Consider the following 24,092-nt stretch of genomic DNA (forward strand, 5'->3'; position numbering starts at 1 on the left):
GCAGTGCCCCCATGTAATTTTATAATACCTCCTGCTGTACCCCCAGGAGTTATAATCATTTCTGTAGTGCCCCCATAAATTAAAATGCCCGTCCTCACCCCCTAGTCTTCTATACCATGCAGTCCCATGTAAATAACACCAGTCATCTCCCACCAGTCTTCTATAGGAGACAGTCCCATGTAAATAACCTATCTTTCTTACAGTCTTCTATACCATGCAGTCCCATGTAAATAACACAAGTCCTCTCCCTACAGTCCCATGTAAATAACTTCACTTCCTTACAGTTCTCTATAACATACAGTCCCATGTAAATAACTTAAATCCCCTCCTTCACCCCCCTCCAACACATAGTCCCATATAAATAACATCACTCCTTACCCTCCAGTCTTCTAAAATATCCAGTCCCATGTAAATAACACCAGCCATCTCCCTCCAATCTTCTATAACAGGCATCCTCAAACTGCGGCCCTCCAGCTGTTGCAAAACTACAACTCCCAGCATGCCCGAACAGCCTACAGGTATCAGCCTACAGCAGGGCATTGTGGGAGTTGTAGTTTTACAACAGCTGGAGGGCCGCAGTTTGAGGATGCCTGTTCTATAACATACAGTCCCATGTAAAAAAACATATCTTTCTTATAGTCTTCTATAACATAAAGTCTTATGTAACTGACACCCCTCCCCTCCCTGCAGCCCCTCTAACATACAGTACCAGTTAAATAACATATTTCCCTCCCACTAAGCAGGGAGGAGGTATAATGGGGAGAACCACATCTCCCAGCATTTCTCTGGCACTTACATTGATTCCATGGCATCACAGGTCTCTTTCTGCACTGTTCACATGATGGTGACCTCATCACAGGTCCTACCTCCACTGCTGAAAAGATCACATGACTATGATGTCATCGAAGGTCCTTCAGCTATGGAGTGTAGACACAAACGGGCAGCAGATTCGCAGTAAGTGCTAATCAGGATCCCCCTCACCCCCCAAAACTCCACCCCCTCCCGACCTCCACACCAAGGTGCCCAGGTTACCCTGTTGGCAGAGGTAGGGAATAGAGATGGCCTTGCGGTTCACCCGGTGGTCGTTTCGCGGCGAACTTTGCGTGTTCGCGATTCGCCGAACATGCGAACATATGGAGAAATTTGCGCCCGCCATATTCTTTTACATTATGAAGAACTTTGACCCATGACACATCCATCAGGTGGTACAGGACAGCCAATTGAGACATTTCAGCACATGGACATACTCCCTACCTTTTAAATAAACCTGATCCGGCCGCCATTTTACATTCAGTCTTTTGCCAGTGTAGGGAGAGGTTGCTGTGTGGAGCAGGGACAGGCTGTTAGGGACACCAAACGCTAGCTAATAGGGCTACAAAAGTCCTTTTAAGGACTAGTATAGGTGTTCTATCTATATGTGTGATACACAGAGGGGTGCGATATACTTATACTTTTATAATGAGTCAAAAACACATAGATCTATATGGTGATTACCTGGAAGTCAGGGGCCTAGGGGTTAGGGGCTTACTAGGGCCATTTTTATATAGGGTAAGGTTCCGGACGGGGTCGCTTTTATCAGGGTGGGTGGTCTGTGGTTAGGCTATCAGGGCCAGAATAGCACCCCCCTGTAGGGCAATATCAGGGACAGTTCTTTGACCACCCTGTCCTTCAATACCACATCATCATCTAGCCCAGGGATAGATGGTTTTTGCTTTCCCTCCAGGATTCATGGATGTGCACTGGAACCCCCCGGATTGTGGTAGGAGATATGGTTTCTGATTTGGTGCCGCCGAGCACCTGATTTAGTGCCGCCAATCACTTGTTATTGCATACCACATCTATGCTTTTTGCTTAAAGGGGTTCTGCACTTTGTTTTAACTGATGATCAGCATCTGATCGGCGGGGGTACGACACCCGGGAACCCGCCGGTCAGCTGTTTGAGAAGGCAGCGGCGCTTCAGCAGCGCTGCTGCCTTCTCGCTGTTTACCGCTGCCCAAGTGACGTCACGACTAGTATCAACTAGCGTGGGCGGGGCTAAGCTCTGTTCACTTGAATGGAGCTTAGCCCCGCCCACGCTAGTTGATACTAGTCGTGACGTTACTGGGCCAGCGGTAAACAGTGAGAAGGCCTGGCCGCTGCTGGAGCGCCGCTGCCTTCTCAAACAGCTGATCGGCGGGTGGTCCTAGGTGTCGGACCCCGCCGATTAGATGCTGATGATCTATCCAGAGGATAGATCATCAGTTAAAACAAAGTGCAGAACCCCTTTAACTTTAATAATTTAATTTATTTTCATTTTGAGGGATATCTTTTCCATTCACACGTCCGCAAAATGGGTCCGCATCCGTTCCGCAATTTTGCGGAATGGGTGCAGACCCATTCATGTTCAATGGGGCCGGAATGTGCTGTCCGCATCCGCATTTGCGGATCCACATTCGCATTTGCAGATCCGCACTTCCGCATCTGTGCTTCCGTTTCCGCCAAAAAATAGAACATGTCCTATTCTTGTCCGCAATTGCAGACAACATTAGGCATTTTCTATTATAGTGCCGGCGATGTGCGGTCCACAAATTGCGGAATGCACATTGCCGGTGTCCGTGTTTTGCAAATCCGCAAAACACTTACGGACATGTAAATGGACCCTCATAGTAAAATTATTAAAGGTTACGTTTTATCTTCATGTATATTCTAATGGATTGCCTTCCTTGTACAATGTTATAATATACTTTCTATGTTAGAAAGTATATTATAGTGCATCTGTATTGTGCGGCAGTTGTGTGCGGTTCTGCTGCGATACTGCAGGTATATAGAGGGACAAGCGTTATTGGAACAAATAATTTCTACTGGTGTGATATACCAGTCGCCCCCCAAAAATTCTGATTGAAGCAGGGTGTTATATACCAATATACTTTCTTTATATTGCATTTGGGTACTGTATAGTGCATTTGCGCATGTGCGTAAGCGAAAATTATATTGCCGATATTTTGCAGTGAAAAAAATAATAAATGGAGATTGAAAATTCGAATAATACATCTGGTATGTCACTGTCCATGTTGTGGGACCATTTGTGCACTTCTAGTAATTATTTCTTGGCTGCAAATATGAGCTGAAGGTTTTTCAGGTTCGCCTGCTATTAAAATGAATGGGACCCGCGTTCGCGAACCGTCCAGGGAGATGTTCGTCCATCACTAGTAGAGAATGAAAAATATAATAACATAAAAAAATTAACGCCTCTGCTGCCACTGGGATGGGCCCCCTCCCTTGCTGGGCCCCTGTGCAGCTGAACCAGCTGCACAGGTGGTATGTCCACCCCTGCTATAAATAACAAAAAATAAAAACTGTACAAAACAACAATTTTTTGTTACCTTGCCTTACAAAAAGTGTAATATAGAGCAACCAAAAATGATATGTACCATAAAATAGTACCAACAAAACTGCCACCTTATTCTGTAGTTTCTACAATGTGATCATTTTTTTGGAGTTTCTACTCTAGGGGTCCATCAGGGGGGTCTTCAAATGTGACATGGCAGCTTAAAATTATCCCAGTAAAATCTGCATTACAAAAACCATATGGCGTTCCTTTTCTTCTGTGCTCTGCCGTGTGCCCATATAGCAGTTTACGACCATGTAATGCAAGGCACCAACAAACAGACCAGTGATGAAAGCAAAAAGGTGTTTATTCACCAGAAACATAAACGTCCAGGACACTTGCTGGTAACAAGGAATAATAACAAAAACCAGGCAAGGAGATTCCAGGAATAGTCCCAACCTGTGCTGAATGATGCTGTGCACTTGGCAGTCGAGTCACTCCAGATCTTGGGTCCGTTGCAAAGGACAAAGTTCCTGGCAGTCTTCAGTCACTAGCAGTTGTGACCTATACCTGGTTGAGGGAAAATAACAGTGGGCACTGATCACCCTGAGAGACCTCCTTTTAAATGCCTGCTGACCAATCCCAGGGTGCCAAGTGTCCACTACCATAGGTGAACAAATTGCCCTGCACCTGAGTACATGGCCTAAGGCAATCACAAGTTGATTAACCCATGGCTGGCTCCCTAATCCACTTTGCTCTTGTGAGTCAGTATATTATGCGCCACTGGTCGACGAAGCGCATAAGAAGCGCGTACTCACGACCGTGTATCCCTTTGCGAACCTGCCCTCGTGCGTACGCACGGACGCATGATTGACTCAGCGCGAGTATGCGAGCGCGTGGACCCAGATGCGGAAACGGAAGTCGCAGGAGACACCGGAGACAACCCTGGCCGCGGCGTCTTGTCACTCGCCTGGCCACTCTGTCCCCGGGACTCCGACGGTCCTCCCCTCCGATGTCCACGCGAACGCATCCCCGCACTGGTTCGCAAAGGGGTCAGCGCTGGTGCATCAGAGACACGCATAACCTGTCCCGCAACTCCACGAGGACCCCTCTTGGTTCCCCTGGAGTGCAAAGCAGGTGAGGATCTTACATTACCCCCCCCTCGAGGAGGCGGCTCTGAAGACTCCAAGCAAGCTTTCCCCGGATTATCCCGGTGAAAGGCTGCCACCAACTCATCCGCATGCACCTGGCGAGCAGGTATCCAACATCTCTCCTCTGGACCAAAACCCTTCCAGTCCACCAAGTATTGAAGAGACCTTTGGACAAAACGAGAGTCCAAAATTCTGTTCACCTCGAACTCCGGTACCCCTTGGACCTCCAGCGGGGATGGGGTCTGAATGAAGGGAGCGGAGTCGGCTGCCGATTTGAGAAGTGAAACATGAAAGGTGTTCACTCCTCGGATCGACGGTGGAAGAGCAACCTTGTACGTAACTCGGTTGATCTTTTGTGTCACTGGGTATGGGCCAATGAATCGAGGACCCAACTTGGAAGATGGCTGACGCAGCGGAATGTTTTGGGTGGAGACCCACACCTGATCTCCCACCTTAAACTTTTGCTCTACGGTGCGATGACGATCAGCAAATTTCTTCTGTTGCGCCACCGCACTGCGGAGATTCCGCTGGGCCGACGACCAAATGGGACGTCTATCCTCGAACCATTGATCCACCACCGGTGAGTCAGTGGAGGGTCCGGCCAAAGAAGAGAGTCTTGGATCCCTGCCCCCCACGCACCTGAACGGAGACATCTTAGTGGAAGCATGCTCAGAGTTGTTATAAGCCACCTCCGCAAAGGGTAGATACGCTGCCCATTCCTCCTGGCAGTCTGACACGAAGCACTGGAGATATTGCTCCAGGGTCTGGTTAGTCCTTTCCGTCTGACCGTTGGTCTCTGGGTGAAAACCAGAAGAAAAAGACAAATTAATACCCAATCGGGAGCAGAAAGAACGCCAGAAGCGAGAGATGAATTGCACTCCTCTGTCTGAAACAATGTCATCCGGCGCTCCGTGTAATCGAAAGACATGATTCAAGAACAGATCTGCCAATTCTCTGGCCGAGGGCAATCCAGGGAGTGGGATAAAATGGGCCATTTTACTAAAACGGTCCACCACTACCCAGATTACCGTACTTCCAGAGGACCTTGGCAAATCTGTGATGAAATCCATGGAAATGTGAGTCCATGGAGCCTGGGGAATTGGCAGTGGGAGTAAAGTCCCAGAAGGGGCAGACCGGGACGGTTTACATCTGGCACAAACAGTACATGCCTGGATATAGGCCTTAACATCCACGGACATGTTGGGCCACCACACGTGACATTTAACAAGGGCAAGTGTTTTCTTAACACCCAAATGCCCGGCAGACTTTGAGTCATGAAGCTGTTGGATGACCTTCAATCGAAGGTTAATGGGTACAAACCATCGACCCTCGGGTTTGTCAGGTGGACTCTCTGCCTGTGAAGGCTCAAGAAGAGAGGACAAGTCCTCCATTACTTCTGCGGCCCCCAGGGCAGCAAGAAAACATTTAGTTGGGAGAATGGTTTCTGGCTCAGAGTCCAGGACGGAAGCAACCTCAGGGAAGCAGCGGGACAGGGCATCTGCCTTCAGGTTTTTGGAACCTGGTTTATAAGTGAGGCGGAAATTGAAGCGGGTGAAAAACAATGCCCACCGGGCTTGTCGGGAGTTGAGTCTTTTGGCACTCTCTAGGTACTCCAAATTTTTGTGGTCAGTGTAAACCGTGATGGGATGTTCTGCACCCTCTAGCCAATGTCTCCACTCTTGAAAAGCCAATTTTACTCCCAGAAGCTCTCTATTGCCGATATCATAATTACACTCGGCTGGAGAGAGCTTCCGAGAGAAGAAGGCACAGGGATGTAACCTCTCAGGGTCCCCAGAATACTGTGAGAGAACTGCCCCTACACCGACCTCTGAGGCATCGACCTCGAGAACAAAAGGTCTGGAGGTGTCTGGATGAGTAAGAATTGGTGCCGTGCAAAAGGCCTGTTTCAGCGTCTCAAAGGCTCTGACTGCCTCTCTCGTCCACTTAGAAGGATTAGCTCCCTTCTTAGTGAGGTTGGTGAGAGGTACTACTATCGCAGAAAAATTCTTAATAAACTTGCGGTAGAAGTTGGCAAAGCCTAAGAAACGTTGCAACCCCTTAAGATCCTTAGGCTGAGGCCAATCCAAGACAGCAGAAAGTTTGGATGGGTCCATAGCCAATCCCTTTTCTGAGATAATGTACCCCAGGAAAGGCAATTCCTTCACCTCAAACAGACACTTCTCAAGTTTGGCATAGAGGCGGTTCTCCCTCAGCTTCTGGAAAACCTGACACACGTGTCTCCGATGAGAGACCAGATCCGAAGAGTAGATTAGTATGTCATCTAGATAGACAACAACACATCTATCCAAGAAATCTCTGAGAACATCGTTGATGAACTCCTGGAAGACCGCGGGAGCATTACAGAGACCGAAAGGCATCACGAGATACTCGTAATGCCCGTCTCTGGTATCTGGTATTAAATGCGGTCTTCCATTCGGCACCCTCTCTAATGAGAACTAAATTATAAGCACCCCTTAAATCAAGTTTGGTGAAGACTCGGGCCCCTGCCACCTGAGAAAACAGATCATCAATCAGAGGCAGTGGATACCGATTCTTCACCGTAATCCGATTAAGGGCACGATAATCGATGCAAGGTCTCAAGCCTCCATCCTTCTTCTCCACAAAGAAGAATCCAGCTCCAGCAGGGGAAGTGGATGGACGAATGAAATTCTTCTCAAGGTTCTCTTTAATATACTCCCGCTGAGCCTGAACCTCAGGCCCAGTGAGATTATAAAGATGCCCTCGTGGTGGCATGGTACCTGGCAACAGGTCTATAGGACAATCATATGACCTGTGGGGAGGTAACACATCAGCCCCCTGAGGACTGAACACATCTCGGAAATTATGATACTGCTGTGGTAAAGTACTTAATACTTCCATGGAGGCTAGTGACAGGTCGGGACGAATGCACTTAGTAAGGCATTCCGTACTCCACTGACAAATAAGACCCGAGCGCCAGTCCACTACTGGATTATGGAGCCTTAACCAAGGGAGACCCAAAATCACGGGAGTGGATGGCATGTCAAGGACAAAAAGGCTTAAGGTCTCCCGATGATCAGCCCCCACCGTTACCTGTATTCCCGGAGTCATCCACACTGCACGACCATCTTGAAGAGGGGAACCATCAATCGCGGTCACTGACATGGTGGTTTTCGGCTGGATCAACGGGATGCCAAGTCGACGAACCAAGGTTGAGTCCACAAAATTCCCAGCGGCCCCAGAATCGATTAGTGCTGAAAACTCATGGACCTTGTCTTGCCACCGTAAGGATATGGATACCATCACCCGGCTTGGAGGAGGGATAATAGCACCTAGGGGGTTCTCCTCTATGCCCCCTAGGTTCATTCGTTTCCCGCTGGCAGGAGGGGACAGGTTTTAACGAGGTGTCCAGACTTTCCGCAAAATAGGCACAGGCCTTTCTGTTGGCGACGAGCTCGTTCTGCCTGTGTGAGATGGGAGGATCCAACCTCCATTGGCTCTTCGGCCAATTTAAGAGGCCCTGGATGTGGTCGAGAGGATGAAAACCGAGACGACCGTTCCACTCGCCTCTCACGGATTCGCCTGTCGGCATCGATTGCCTGAGAGATAGCCATTTCCAACGAGAAGGGGGTAGGCAAGGCCAAAAGAAGATCCCGGACCGCATCCGAAAGTCCCAAACGGAAGCGATGGCGTAGGGCTGCGTCGCCCCAGGTGGTGAAAGCTGCCCATCGCCTGAATTCTGCAGCGTATTCTTCAGCTGGGCGGCGGCCTTGTTGAATATGCTCAAGATTGGTCTCTGCGGTGCGAGTACGATCCGGGTCATCGTAAATCACAGCCATAGCCTCGAAGAAGGCGTCCACTGACGAAAAAGCTGTATGGTCTTGAGGCAAATTAAATGCCCAACGTTGGGGGTCTCCACGTAGCAGTGACATTACAATCCCAATTCTCTGCCTGAGAGTGCCAGAAGCCATCGGACGCAACTGGAAATAAAGGAGACAGGAGTCCCTGAAGTTTAAGAACTCCTGTCGCTCTCCTGTGAAGGGGTCAGGCAGAGGGATCTTAGGTTCTGTTTGAAGCCTTGCGATAGTGATGGGTAGTGCTGAGGCTCCCTGGATAAGCTGCTGAACCTCCTCCATCACAGTTGTCAGTTGCTCTCGGATTTGCGCTGCAGCGGCTGCTGGTATATTTGGGCGTCGTTGGAACAGCAGGTTAACGGCTCCCGTTAATTCACTCAGCTGCTGCTGGATATTGTCCATGGCAACTGTTAGTTGGGCCCACTGTTCTGTAATGCAAGGCACCAACAAACAGACCAGTGATGAAAGCAAAAAGGTGTTTATTCACCAGAAACATAAACGTCCAGGACACTTGCTGGTAACAAGGAATAATAACAAAAACCAGGCAAGGAGATTCCAGGAATAGTCCCAACCTGTGCTGAATGATGCTGTGCACTTGGCAGTCGAGTCACTCCAGATCTTGGGTCCGTTGCAAAGGACAAATTTCCTGGCAGTCTTCAGTCACTAGCAGTTGTGACCTATACCTGGTTGAGGGAAAATAACAGTGGGCACTGATCACCCTGAGAGACCTCCTTTTAAATGCCTGCTGACCAATCCCAGGGTGCCAAGTGTCCACTACCATAGGTGAACAAATTGCCCTGCACCTGAGTACATGGCCTAAGGCAATCACAAGTTGATTAACCCATGGCTGGCTCCCTAATCCACTTTGCTCTTGTGAGTCAGTATATTATGCGCCACTGGTCGACGAAGCGCATAAGAAGCGCGTACTCGCGACCGTGTATCCCTTTGCGAACCTGCCCTCGTGCGTACGCACGGACGCATGATTGACTCAGCGCGAGTATGCGAGCGCGTGGACCCAGATGCGGAAACGGAAGTCGCAGGAGACACCGGAGACAACCCTGGCCGCGGCGTCTTGTCACTCGCCTGGCCACTCTGTCCCCGGGACTCCGACGGTCCTCCCCTCCGATGTCCACGGGAACGCATCCCCGCACTGGTTCGCAAAGGGGTCAGCGCTGGTGCATCAGAGACACGCATAACCTGTCCCGCAACTCCACGAGGACCCCTCTTGGTTCCCCTGGAGTGCAAAGCAGGTGAGGATCTTACAGACCACATATGGGGGGTTTCTGTAAACTATAAAATAGGGCAATAAATATTGAGTTTTGTTTGGCTGTTAACCCTTGATTTGTTAATAGAAAAAAATGGATTAAAATCTGCCCAAAAAGTGAAATTTGGAAATGTTATCTCCGTTTTCCATGAATTCTTGTGGAACACGTAAAGGGTTAACAAAGTTTGTAAAATCAGTTTTGAATACTGTGGGGGGTGTAGTTTATAAACTGGGGTCATTTTGGGTTGTTTCTATTATGTAAGCCTCACAAAGTGACTTCAGACCTGAACTGGTCCTTAAAAAGTAGGTTTTGGAAATATTAGGAAAAATTTCAAGATTTGCTTCTAAACTTCTAAGCCTTCTAACGTCCCCAAAAAATAAAATGGCATTCACAAAATGATCTAAACATGAAGTAGACATATGGGGAATGTAAAGTAATAACTATTTTTGGAGTTATTACTATTATAAAAGTAGAATTTGGAAATTTGCAAATTTTTCTAAATTTTGGGTAAATTTTGTATTTTTTTATAAATAAAAATGAATTTTTTTGACTTCATTTTACCACTATCATCAAGTACAATATGTGACGAAAAAACTATCTCATAATGGCCTGTATAAGTAAAAGCGTTTTAAAGTTATTACCACATAAAGTGACACATGTCGGATTTGCAAAAAATGGCCTGGGCAGGAAGGTATAAACTGGCCCAGGGTAGAAAGGGTTAAACAATAATGGTCCCTGGCTAGAAAAGAGTTCAACTTCTGTTATAGGTGCACAGTAATTTGATAAGGCCATGGGAACATACTTCATTCTTGATATATTTTTTCCAAATAATCTTTTATTTCCAATAGCCATATCAATCCTTGACCAAGTTTGGTGTGTTTTTGTAGAGCAGGAATAAGTTCTTTCCTCCGTATTCAATAATTGCCAGATATCTACCCAATCAAACTCAGCCATTAGATTAGCCAAGTTTGTATTGTAATATTTAGATTTACCATCAGATATCTTATCTCTAATTGGATCCAATATCACATTATAATCTCCTACTGCTATCAAAATACATTCTTGCTTATCTAACATATACTTTTGTAAATCATATAACACATCAGGTTTATATGGAAGGGGAATATAAATATTTGCCATACCCATTTTTGTATCATCTATATTACACTGTAAGAAGAGATACCTGCTTTGGTTATCTGCCTTACATGTCACATATTCAAAATTATTTTTTTTATGAACTAAAATAAATACTCCTCTAGAATATGATTTCACAGAATCTCTATCCAAATGCATTTCCAGCAGGCAGATGACAGCTGGCAAGTACCTCCTCAGCCAGTCAAAAATATCAAATCTCTTTATTTTTTCTCTAAGCTCCCGTACATTAAATGAAATAATTCTCAGCATTCAAATTATTGAGAGAAAAAAATCCCTTCCCCAAACTCTCGCTCCAAAAGGAGAGATAGCTCCAACACTAAGCATTTTGCTTCCTATATCCCTCCCTCTCATTTATTAATATTAAGTCATTTCTTACAGGCCCTGTGAATAAGCCCAATCCTTGTTCAGGAGATTGAAAAAACAAAGTCCTATCCTGATACTCCACCGTAATCTTTGCTGGGAAAAGCAAACTATACTTCAAACCAGCCACTCTAAATCTCTTTTTTATATCTGCATATTTCTTCCTTCTTTTATTAGTGGCAGCTGAATAATCTGGGAAAATTCTTATTTTTACTCCTTCAATCTGAAATTTCTCTGGAGATCTGGATTCCAACAAAATGGCGCCCCGATCTTTAGAGAGAAGATATTTTACCATAATTGGTCTTGGGTATTCCCATAGTATTCTTTTTTTACTGGGAACCCTATGGGCTCTCTCTATGGCAAAAAGGCTGGAAAGTATTCCAGGTTTACAATTCTCACTAAACCATTTTTCCATATACTCCACACAATTAGGGCTCTCAACCCCTTCTGTTATTCCTATGCATCTAAGATTTGTTCTTCTTGTCCTATCCTCTATATCTATTAATTCATGCTCCAAAGTCAACTTTAATTGTTTTAGAGATGTTAGATCCTTCTCTAATTTAGATGTTATATCTTCCATCGCCGCTGTTCTACCCTCCATCTCGTTCAAGCAATCTCTCACCTTTACCAAATCCTCCCGGATCAAGCTCACATCTGTTTGTACCGAACCAATCTGAGTAACTTATTTCCCGAACACATTTTCCAATTTAGTAACAGTGCGAAAATATCTTTAACCATTTCATCATTCATTTCAGTTGTTACATCATTTGTTTCTTGCTCTTCTACACCATTTAAAGGCATACTTTCTTTTAACCTAGGGTTTTATCCCTCCGTTGATTCCTTCTCTGAGTCTGAAGATCTCAATGTGGGGGTTGTAGGGACCAAATACTTGTTTAAGGCATTTTGCCTCTTCCTAGTCTCCAATCCATTCCCGGATCTTCTATTACTAGGCCATTGCTGCTCTTCCCTTATTTTCTGAGGCATCTTAATAATCAATACAACCAAAAATAGAATTAATTAGAAAACCAGACAGTCCAAAAGATTATTTTTAAAAACAAAAACAAAATGAATAATTATAGGTCTCAGTCTAGGTCCACTTTTCCCCACACTTTAGTAGCTAACAGATTTTTTTTAGTAACAAGGGCAAAATTAATGGTTATAAGTTCCAGTCCAATGCCACTTTTTACCGCACTTTAATAACAACAAAAATGATGAATATATTAATAGGAGAAGACAAAATAGTCCAGCAGATTATTTTGGAAACATTAACGGAATTACTGGTTATGAATCTCAATCCAAGTTCAATTTTCACCACACTTAATTAATCACAGAGATGGTTAATATAGTAATAAAAGAAGGCAAAACAGTCCAGCAGATTATTTTCAGAAACAAAAAACAGGATTAGTGGTTATGGGTCTCACTTTAAGTCCACTTTCTACCACACTTTAATAACCACAAGATGATTATTATATTAATGGGAGAAGGCGAAACAATCCAGTTTATTTTTAGAAACAAGGACAGATTTAAGTCTCAATCCATACTTTAGTGACCACAAAGATGTATCAAGGCTCATATATTAAGGAAAAGAAGGTAGGGAAGAGCAGGTTAGTGGGTTAGTTCCTATAGGCAAACGCACAGTTAATGGGGCAGGCAAACCTCGATTATCACTTCAATTCTATAGGCGAAACCCCTTAAATTTAGCTTGTTTCAGGGGCAAATTATTAATCTCAGCAACTGGAGTTCATACCCCCACTTCTTCCATTTTTTGTGGGGGGGAATCTCACTCAGAGTGATATAGTTGAGAGGGAGAAAGGAAGGAGGACAACCACAAAACAATTCATGACTCCATCTCTCCCTGTCAAATCTGTACAGGATTGTGCTCCTTCCAGTTTCTCACCCACTCTCTAGCAGGACTCACATATTAGTTGGGGGGGGGAAGGGACACGAACCATTAGTTGGTCCAAAGCACTGTCCACATCTTCTTCTCCCACACCAGCCCCAACCAGAAAGAAGCTCCCTCCAGCTTCCAACTCTCTCCTCCGCACTAACCCTGCTCACCACCTTCTGTTAACTTTCTCACCACCTCCTTTGCTGCTGGCACCTTACATCCGGTCACTTCGACCAAGTAAAGACACAAGAGAAATCAAATGGGTGGAATGGGGTTAATCATCCTCCCCACCTCGTTCCAGCGCATGCCCGGCATCTCCAGCAAACTCAGCATCTCCAGCGGGCTCTGCATCTCCAGCAGGCTCGGCGTCACACATGGCCCGCTGCCTCCAAATAAAATAGCAAGCGCGAGGGGGGGAAGGTGAAGCTTAACGTCTCTCGTCAGACACTCTCATGTGCGCACCTGTTTAGCTGCTTTATGTTGTTATGCTGTTTTTTTTCTTTTCAGTGTGCAAAGAGGAAAATATTGCAGACATTGTTTTCCTGGTTGATGGATCCTTTAGCATTGGCATAGACAACTTCAAAAGCATACAGGACTTCTTATACACCCTGATAAGTAGTTTTGATGTTAGTCAAGACAACATCCGCATTGGTCTAATTCAGTACAGTGATGAGCCACGCACAGAATTCTACCTAAACTCTTATGACAAGAAGGAGGATGTACTACAGTATATACAAAATCTGAACTACAAAGGTGGGGGTACAAAAACTGGTGAAAGCCTTCAGTTTATGCTGGAAAATCACTTCACAGAAAGTGCAGGAGGAAGAGCCAAAGATGGAGTCCTGCAAATTGCTATTGTAATAACTGATGGTCAGTCCCAAGACAATGTCAATGAACCAGCGACCAAAGTTAAAGATTCAGGAATTACATTATATGCCATTGGTATAAAGGATGCCCTCTTAACTGAGCTCAATGAAATAGCCAGCGATCCAAATGAGAAACATGTTTACAATGTGGCTGATTTTACAGCTTTACTGGATATTTCCGAAAATATGCTTCAGGTACTATGCACTACAGTGGAAGAGGCCACCAGACAGATTGATAAGATTGCTCAAGGTATATTCTTTTCATCTTCTTATTTCCTTCACTCATCCAGATCTGTAGCCTGTGGTTTGAAATTCTAGACACAGGTTAAGCCATGCTTTCATGTTGTCTATATAGTACTCCTTGATCACAACTATCTGGAAGGAAATTACTAAAAATGTAGCATCTGGTTAAAATTATCAAGATGTTGAACTTATGCTATAGTCAAAAATACAGTCACATCCACCAGACTATAACAGAGAATTTTACCCTACAAGTCTTATAACAGAGAATGTTCAAAAGCTTAATGCACACCAAAGAATTAGTATAAATGGCTCAATCGGTAGTGTTGAGCGAAACAAGCTTCCGATCATAGATCCGAAGTCGATTTTTTCCAACACTTTGTTTTAATGCTGTACTGAGACCTGTCTCTGTACATCATTAAAATGTATTTCCTCTGTGGAGGCAAAACTAATTTCACCTGAAGTCGCGCGAGACTTCGGTGAATTAATTTCTACATCTTTAAAAACATTTCAAATTAGCAATCCGAAATTGGGTTGTTTTTAAAAATGTAGAAATGAATACCGAATTAATTCACCGAAGTCTCGCGCGATTTTGGTTGAAACAAATTTTGCCTCCACAGAGGCAATACATTTTAATGCTGTACGAAGATAGGTCACCGTACAGTGTTAAAACAAAGTGCCTGAATGAATCGACTTTGGATCTATGATGCAAAGCTCAATTCGCTCAAGCCTACTTCTCTGCACTTTTCCGAAGTGCTAAGAAAAGGGCAGGGCGTATTAGGAAGGGTGGGGCTATGCACTGCCTGCCAGATTTACTATAACTTTTGTGAGAAAATTATGTAAATTATAGTTGAAGCCTACGCCAGCCCATGGTTGGCTTAGACTTCAGTATCTGCACACAGCAGGGCAGAGATATGCCTAATTTATTAAGAGACAGTGCAGGGAGATCAAGACTGGCGTATGGGTCCAATCATTGGATTCATTGGTATATTTTTCCATAGTTCATTCAATATTGCACTATATATGCTAATTGTGAAGTAAAAAAACTCAGACAATCTAAAGAACAATGTACAAAAGCAATACAGAAATGCTGTATGAGTAGACAAAAGATTATGTTTTGCCTCTTTTAAAATCACTGGAGTACAAGAAAAATGAATATATAGTAAGGTTCTAGCCCAGGGGTGGCCAACCTGTGGCTCTTGAGCCGCATGCGACTCTTTGCTTCTTCAAGTGCGGCTCTAGCTATGGAGCCGGGAAGCAGTCAGGCCGGCTCACTCTCCACCCCATTGCTCAGATCTCTTTCCCTGATCGGGCACTGTTGCTACTTTGCAGCTCCAGCTCACTCTCCACTACGTCCTGATGCACACAGTGTGAGAACGTAGTACGAGGAGACACACACTACGATCTGACGTTGTGCTCATCAGGTCAATAGTGGAAAATGTGTCAGACTTGCAGAGTAGCAGGTGCCAGAGCAGGAGCCTAGTACCTGATCAGGAGAGGGATGAGATTTTATTAAATTATAGAATTGAGCATGGGAGGTTCTGATCTGAGCATGGGGGTCTGATCTGAGCATGGGGGAGGGTCCTGATCTGAGCAATGGGGTTCTGATTTGAGCATAGGAGGTCTGATCTGAGCATGGGGGGTCTGATCTGAGCATGGCGGTTCAGATTTGAGCACGGGGGTAGATTGGAGCATGGGGGGTCTTTTTTGAGCATGGAGAGGTCCGATCTGAGAAGGGGAGAGATCTGAGCATGGAGGGGAGATCTGAGCATTGGGGGGGGGGATCTGAGCACGGAGAGTCTGACACTGGGAGTCTGATTTGTGTTGTCTGATCCGAGCATTGGGGATCTTATTTTGGGGGTCTGATTTGGAGGTCTGATGAGGTTTAGGGATCTTGATTTAGGTCAGATGAGGACTGGGGATCTGATTTAGGAGTCTAATCTGAGGTCTAATGAAAAATAGATTTTTTCTTTTTTTCTCTGCTAATGAAAAATAAGATTTTTTTTTAATCAGACCTCAGATCAGATGAATAATCTTTTTTTTTCTCTTATTTTTCTTTGTTAAAACCTAGGTGAATCTTGCAGAGTGAAAAATACGGTCACTCGTGTGTAAATATATAGCTTGTGGCTCCTGGTAGTCATGTTTTTTTTTTTTTGGGCTCTTTGGGTCTGTTAGATTGGCCACTCCTGTTCTAGCCAATAAAGATATTTTTTCTTCTTCCCACAAATCAATTTGAAATTTTAAAGTTTATAATTTTTAGACTCCATCTGAAAACTTTTATAGTTTTAACTGGCAATGAATCTGATTTATATTTCACAATTCCACCCCTATTAATGTCTGGTAAGTAACAGTTCACATTGAGTACGGTATGTGTTATACTTTATGTATGATAAGTATACATGATAAAGAAAATTGACTAAGGATAGCAAAAGCTGGTTATGTACTGTTTAGCTTGCATTCAAATCAGCATTCAATGCTCCATGGTCTGTGCTAATATGTCCAGTATAATCATAGACACCATCTTGGAAACTGGATGGATTCACTTATCGACCATTGGTGTACGTCATGTGACAGGTCATTTTCATGTGCTTTCATTTTTATTGTTCTGCTCCGAACAATGCAGATGTGAACAGAGTCGTTTAGTACATAATCTTTGTCAGTTATCCTCCATAATATATTGTTACTAAATAAGTAAATCAATAAATTACTCCAATGTCAATTCTCTTTCAGGTTGCAGAAATGCTAAGCAGGCCGACATCGTGTTCCTTGTAGAAAGTTCCAATCAAATCAGTGAGGATGCTTTTGAAAATGTAAAGGATTTTGTCTATGGTTTGGTTTCAAGCTTGAATGTTGGCCTCAACAAAGTCCACATAGGCCTGGCTCAGTACAGTGATGATACAAACAGTGTTTTCTTGCTGAATGACTATTCTCAAAAGAGTGAAATCTTAGAAAAGATACAAAGTTTGTCGTATAAAGATGGCAATACCTACACAGGACGGGCTCTACAAGTTGTCAACAGCACCTACTTTACTGAGTCAGCTGGGAGCAGAGCAGCAGAGAATATAGCTCAAATACTTGTTTTAGTCACCTATGGCCAGTCTTCTGATGAAATAAAAAAGTCAGCTAGAGATTTGAAAGCCAGGGGAATTTCAATCTATGTCACTGGGCCTAATGTTAAGGCTATTGCAGAGTTGAAAGAGGCAGCAAACAAGCCAAGCAGAAAGTTTTTTCATTCCTTAGATAATTTTGATTCTACTGAAGATGTGACCAAGAGTCTTCTGAATAATATTTGCTCCAGTGTTATATCAAATATGAAAGGTATATTATACGTACTGTATTCTGTTGTCTAATATATGTGGGTTCACGGTTTAGATGTCATTATGGGTGCAAAATCACAACCCTAAAAATGTAAATGAAAACAAGAGGACACTGTATTTTTTGCTATTTCTTTATGGTGACTAGTGCAACAAGTTGTCTAGAGTTACAGATGCTTGGTTAAGTGCATCAGTCAGCGTAAAAAAAAAACTCTCATATTGAAATCTGTGGCCCCATTTAGAGAAATGTATTTAATTTGATAATGAGATCTTCAGTGCACCGGGGGTCAGGCCTAGGACCTGTGAGCACCACCTTACCACTTTTCCCCTTAAAGCTCTTTTAAAGGGTTATCTGAGATTTTGATATTGATGACCTGTCCTCAGGATAGGTCATCAATATACGATCAGTGGAGGTCTGACTTCCGGAACACCTGCTGAACAGTTGTTTGAAGAGACCATCGAGCGCTGCAGCATTTTTCTAGGACCGTGACATCATGGCCTAGGCACAGCTAAGAAGTGAATGGGCCTGTGCTGAAATAGCTCAGAAAACCCCTTTAATTATGGATTTGGGATTCCATTAGGAAGTAGTAGCTGGAGAGGTGGCTAGTGACAAGCTTCCTCTATAGCTCTCATATTATTATATTGTATTTAACCCCTTCAGGACCTCCAACGTACATGTATGGCGGAAGTCCGGTCTCTAAACATGGCGCCCGCTTGCATGTGCAGCCTTATGGCTGATCGCATACATTTCCCCTTTCAGATGGCATTTGACCACAGCGTCAGAGCAGTCCAGAAGCAGAATCCGTGTGCCTTTCCGCTCCAGTAACTGCGTTCCCCGTCTGAGATCGGGGAACCTGTTACATTGATCTAATAGACGGAAGCCAGAGTCTATTAGATGAATATACCAATACAGGCCACTAGGTGGCAGCACTGTATTTTTATATTGAAAATTAAGTGTTTAATGATGGCTATATAGCCATCAATGAACACAATGGGCAATTTAATGATTGCTAGTTATAGTCACCCAGGTTGACTTTAAAAAAAAAGTTTTAAAAAAAAAGTTAAAAAAAGTTCAAATCATCCCCCTTTCCTTGAAATAAAAATAATACTTAACCAATAAAAAAAATAAACATCATGGGCATCGCCACGTACGAGAATTCCCATCCAATTAAAATATAATAATATTAATAGCATATGGCAAATAGCGTAATGGAAAATAAAAACAGTCAATTAGCCATTTTTTGTCACTTCAACTCCCCAATAATATTCTATAAAAAGTGATCAAAAAGTCGCACACACTTCAAATTGGTATCACTAAAAAGTTCAGATCGCCCTGCAAAAAATGAGCCCTCACACAGCCCCATACACATAAATACAAAACAGTTATAGGGGTTAGGATATGGTGATAAAATATTTTTTTTTCTAAATGTTTTAATTTTTTTCAGCATTAAAACACAAGAAAAACTATACAAGTGTAATATCATTGTAACCGTACTGACCTGGAGAATGAAAATAACAGGTCAATTTTACTGCATAGTGTACGGTAAAAGAAATAAATAAAAACCTTTTTTCCTAATTCTACCCCATTTTGATATTTTTTTTTTTCCACTTCCCAGTACATGGTATGCAACCGTAAATGGCGACATTAGTTTCTAAGTTCCTAAAATAAGTAGATGGCTTTTTAAGCCAAAACTAGAGATGAGTGAATTTCAACTTCACGCTCTCGTTTGGGGGTAAAAGCAGAATTGCGTTATGGTTTCCTCCTCTAGCCAGCAGGCGATTTAGAATCGTCTGCTCTATCTGCCAATTTAATAGGGCTTTTCGTCTAATGCCACCTTCACATGGTCAATATTTAGTCAGCATTTAGAGTATTGGTAAGCCAAAACCAGTAGTGGAACTTACAGGGAAAAATTATGGAAAAATATGTTCTTCTGTGTTTTGGACCCTCTCAAGGTTTTGGCTAGAGATGAGCGAATTTCTTATTTTGAAATTCGTTCACACTTCGTTTGGTGGCAAAAGCAGAATTGCGTTATGCTTTCCGTTACCACGGATGCATCCTGTTTCTGTTATGCAGGAGAGGACTCCTACATAGAATTGCGTTATCGTCCGTGGTAATAGTTTTGGCTTACAAATACTCTAAAGGCTGACTAAATATTGACCATGTGAAGGTGGCCTTAGATGAAAGGCCCTATTACATTGGCAGATAAAGCAGGCAATTCTAAATCGCCTGCTGGCTAGAGGAGGAAACCGCTGCTGTTACATGCAGCGATCTCCTCCTCAGTATACGGACGATCAATTGCTGAAGCATCGCTCATCCCTATACTGTCTCATTGTTTGTTGGCAGCAGAGCATCTATTACATAGCACGAACTACTAAAGATCCTGATTAACTGATGAGCAAGTATTTGCTTGCACATTGGGTAATCCATGGCAGTATTACACTGCCAGACGAATGCTCGTTAGCAATCATCTTAACAATAATCTGCCATTGTAATAGGGCCTTTAGAGCATCTGCAGTAAAAATCAGGAAGGTAACATGAAATGTTGTGGCAGCATAATAGCCTGTGAACAGTCTACACATAGTGTCATGCCATTCTTTAGCCTGTGCTACATATGAAAATGTGCTTGTTGGGTAACACATAGCCACATGAATGGGCAATCATTAGTATTGGCTCTCACACAATAAAAGCTGTGCAACTCACTCCTGGAAAGCTAGAAAACCCCTTTAAATCAGGTCAACAGGCAAACCTCCATTTGCCATCCCTTTTCAAAACTGGAATGAGTATTGTAAAAATGCAAAATGTCTTAAAATATTCGAACAGATACACCCAAGTATCAAAGCCCTATTCTGAGATTTTTTTGAAGCCACAATTCTTGAGTGAACGGCTTAATAAATTCCCCCCACCCAACCCAAGCTCATAGTTTTGCATATGGTGTTCAGGCTAAGAATATATGAAAGAATTTCAAATAATGGTAAGATAATGAGGAATATTTTAGTAAAACCTTGTAATGTGTGATGTCATAATTGTTATGTAATGTCATAATTCTATCTTTTTCAGCTTTTAAGAAACGCTATGCAGATATTGTTTTCCTTGTGGATTCTTCTTCCAGCATCGGAAGTGCAGTTTTCCAGGAAATAAAGCTCTTTATTTCAAGGATAATTGGACAACTTGACGTCAGCATTAATACATATCGTGTTGGTCTTGCCCAGTTTAGTGGGATAGCCCAAACTGAGTTCCTGCTAAACACATATGACACCAAACAACAAGTATCGGATCATATAAAAAACATTTATTTTAGAGGTGGTCCACTGAACACAATAAGAGCCTTGGATTACTTGCGTACAATTTTCTTTGTGGAAGAGGCTGGAAGTCGAATTAATCAAGGCATACCTCAGGTTGCAGTGATCATTACATCAGCAAAATCTGAAGATCTGGTGATTACTTATGCTGACGAACTGAAGACAATTGGTGTCTCCACCATCTCAATTAGCATTCACAATTCAGACACGGAAGAATTATTTCAAATTGCAACCAATCCATTTGTTTTTAGATTAAAAAATTTGCAGGGGCAAAGGAATATCGAACAAGATGTAATCAATATTATTGTAATACAGGAAATGCTGCAGTTTTCTGAGAAGACAGTGGTGCCAGCAGGTAAATTTCTACTATTTTATTGGAGGTCATGGGGTGCTCAGAATATGGGTAAACAAAAGTGGGTCATATAAGGGTGGGTTCACACTAGCGTTAGGGATGACGTTAAGGCTTTCCATTATAACATGGTTATAACAGAAAATAATGGAATGCCTAGACAGAATGCAAAACGGAATCCTTTAAAAGACATTCTGTTTGCTTTTCATCCTAATAGAAGTCTATGGGAAAGCATAACGGATCCGTCTAGGTCCCGTTATGCAAGGCGTAAAACAAAGTCCTGTCGACAGAACTTTGTTTTCTGTCTTGCATAACGGGACCCAGATGGATCCGTTTTGATTCCCATAGACTTCTATTAGGACGGAGAGCAAACGGAATGCCTTTTAAAGGCTTCCATTTTGCATTCCGTCATAATACAAATCTATGGGCAGAAGAACGAATCCGTTCTTCCGTCTTATGGATTCCGTTATTTTTCGTTATAACCATGTTATAGCGGAAAGCAATAACGGAATCCCTAACGCTAGTGTAAAACCCACCCTAACATAGTCATTAATACAACAAGGGTGTATATCAGTAAGGCAGCTAAGGAAGTTTATCTGGACACCTTCTCTCACAGATAAAGGGGAAGAGTAATCAGACCAATTATTTAAATCCTGTTTTTTATGGTAAGGCTTCAGGCTTTTTTAGAGCACTGTTTAGTGAACCATAATATTTTATTGCATCTTTAAGACATCGATACATTTATTGTGCTTGGTTTAAGAGAGTAAAAGGGATGGCTGTTAAGAGTCAGCAAAGAGTTTTTTATTTATTTATTTTTTGCTATACACCTTTACAGGTTAATTTGCAAATAATTTAATTTGTGTGATTGGTTGAAAATGTTTTTATAATGAGCGTTGCTTGGTTCTGCTTTTTAAAATCTTTTCTTTTCATCTAGTTTGTTCGAGTGCTTCTGTGGCCGACATTGTTTTCTTGATTGATGAATCTAGCAGCATTGGTGAGGTGAACTTTCAACTGACACGAGTGTTTCTACATAAAGTCATCAACGCCTTGGACATTGGTGTAAATAATGCACGTGTAGGTTTGGTGTTGTACAGTGACAAGCCTAATTTGGAGTTCAAATTGAACACGTTTCATGAGAAGTATGAAATGTTGGACTATATAACAAAGCTACCATATAGAGGAGGAACAGCACACACTGGAAATGCCCTGAAGTTTCTACGCAAAGAACTATTCTCTCCGGAAAATGGTGGCAGGGCACACTTTGGGGTACAGCAAATTGCAGTGGTCATGACTAATGGCCAATCAGTTGATGAATTCAGAAAGCCTGCAGCAAAACTCAGACGATCAGGCGTGGAAATATTTGCAGTTGGCTTTCAAAATGCTGACAAAAAGGATTTGAGGATCATAGCTTCACATCCACCAAGAAAGCACATAACCAATGTGCAGTCTTTTTTACAACTTCCAAATATTGAGCTTAAGCTGAAGAAACGTCTTTGTAATCAAATTATTAGTTACTCCTTTACCACGTCAGCACTTGTAAGAACTCTGAAAGATGGTAAGAAAGGATCTTTTGAACATGAAACACTACACACAGACATTAGGATACAATATGGAGTGTATTTAGATAAAAATCTTAAATCATATACTGGGCATTTCCTGTAGTACAAAAACACTTCTAAAATTGCTTGCCTAATTTTGGAATGCCATTTTATCACAAAGCAAGGCCCAACACAGACAACAGAGTGGCCATTTGCAAGAATTTGCAAGAATAGTTTATGGAACCTACCTATTCAAACTACTAATTTGATAACAGAGAGGTCCTAGCTATAGATCATGTCATCCATGGGTCTCCAGAAACCCTCTCACCCAAAGAGCCAGTAATTGTGAGATGTGGACAGAAATGAGTGCACCGCTTACAAGTAGAGAGAACAACTAAAGAACGTTTATATATGACTGGTGTTTTGTTAAAGAGGTTTTCCGAGATTTATTTTAACTGATGACCTATCCTCTGGATAGGTCATCAATATATAATCGGTGGACATCCATCACCCGGGACCCTCGCTGATCAGCTGTTTAAGAAGGCACCAGAGCATGCAGCAGTGAATTGGCGTTCTGCTTATGTAAAGACACATTCATAAGTCACATGGCCTAGGCGCATCTCAGCCCCATTAAAGGTAATAGGGTTGAGCTGCAATACTAAGCATAGCTGCTATACAATGTACATCACTCTGCTTGGTGAGCTGAGAGAAGACTGCGACACTACTGCAAGTGCCGGTGCCATCTCAAATAGCTGATTAGTGGGGGTCCTGGGTGTCAGAGAGATTATCAGTCAAAAAAATCTTAGAAAACACCTTTAGTTTTGAGTGTTTTTCAACTAATGACTTTTTATGACATCACTACAGGATATGCTGTAGTTAGATCAGTGGAGTCTGAGTGCTGGCCTTGCACCAATTCTGAGAGAACATTTTTTTATCATTGATAGGGGCAGATTTATCTTACACTGTAGCCTTGCAGCATATGCCAGGCTAGGATAACCAGAAGTGCTGCCGGATGCTGCACCTGATTTATGATGAGGAATTATGACTGGAGTAAAAGAAAAGTAGCGAGGCCAACGGAGGAGCTTCGCTTGTGCAAAAATTTTTGCGCAAGTGCAGTTGAAAAAGTTGCAAATCTGCAGTTTGTGACTTTTTCACGCCACAAAAGTGCACATCTTTGTTATAAATCTGTGGCTGTGGACATGTTGTAAAACCATTTGCTGGAAAATTCATTTAGGTTCAAAGAAAGCACCACTAAGCTTTGCTGTAGTCATGCAACTAGATGTTACTTTTGTAGCTTATTTTTGCATATTAAAATAACTTTTTATCTGCAGGCAAGTCTCAACAATTTTCTTTTATTCATATGATCTTGTAACTTTAAGAGAGCCTATCAATATATCAAGAACCTATCAATGTGAGGGTAGGGGTATTCACAGTTTTATATCAGTTTGTATAGATATACAAATAAGGGTAAGAGTAGTAAGCTTTTTTGTTTTGGTTCTCTCTGGCCGTGTATTCTAATGATGTAA

General features: G+C 42.8%; 1 protein-coding gene across 4 annotated transcripts in view; it reads left to right on the top strand.

Moving 5' to 3' along the window:
• Positions 1 to 24,092, top strand: part of LOC121002730 (collagen alpha-6(VI) chain-like) — a 252,655-nt gene that overhangs the window by 76,341 nt on the left and 152,222 nt on the right. For all 4 annotated transcript variants that reach the window (XM_040434224.1, XM_040434223.1, XM_040434225.1 and 1 more), the window contains exons 4-7: positions 13,467 to 14,075; positions 16,796 to 17,383; positions 20,438 to 21,034; positions 21,963 to 22,583. In XM_040434224.1, the coding sequence (XP_040290158.1) occupies positions 13,467 to 14,075; positions 16,796 to 17,383; positions 20,438 to 21,034; positions 21,963 to 22,583 (2,415 nt within the window). The remainder of the gene's footprint in view (positions 1 to 13,466; positions 14,076 to 16,795; positions 17,384 to 20,437; positions 21,035 to 21,962; positions 22,584 to 24,092) is intronic.

The sequence above is a fragment of the Bufo bufo genome, chromosome 5 (genome assembly GCF_905171765.1).
Source record: "Bufo bufo chromosome 5, aBufBuf1.1, whole genome shotgun sequence".
NCBI lineage: Eukaryota > Metazoa > Chordata > Amphibia > Anura > Bufonidae > Bufo > Bufo bufo.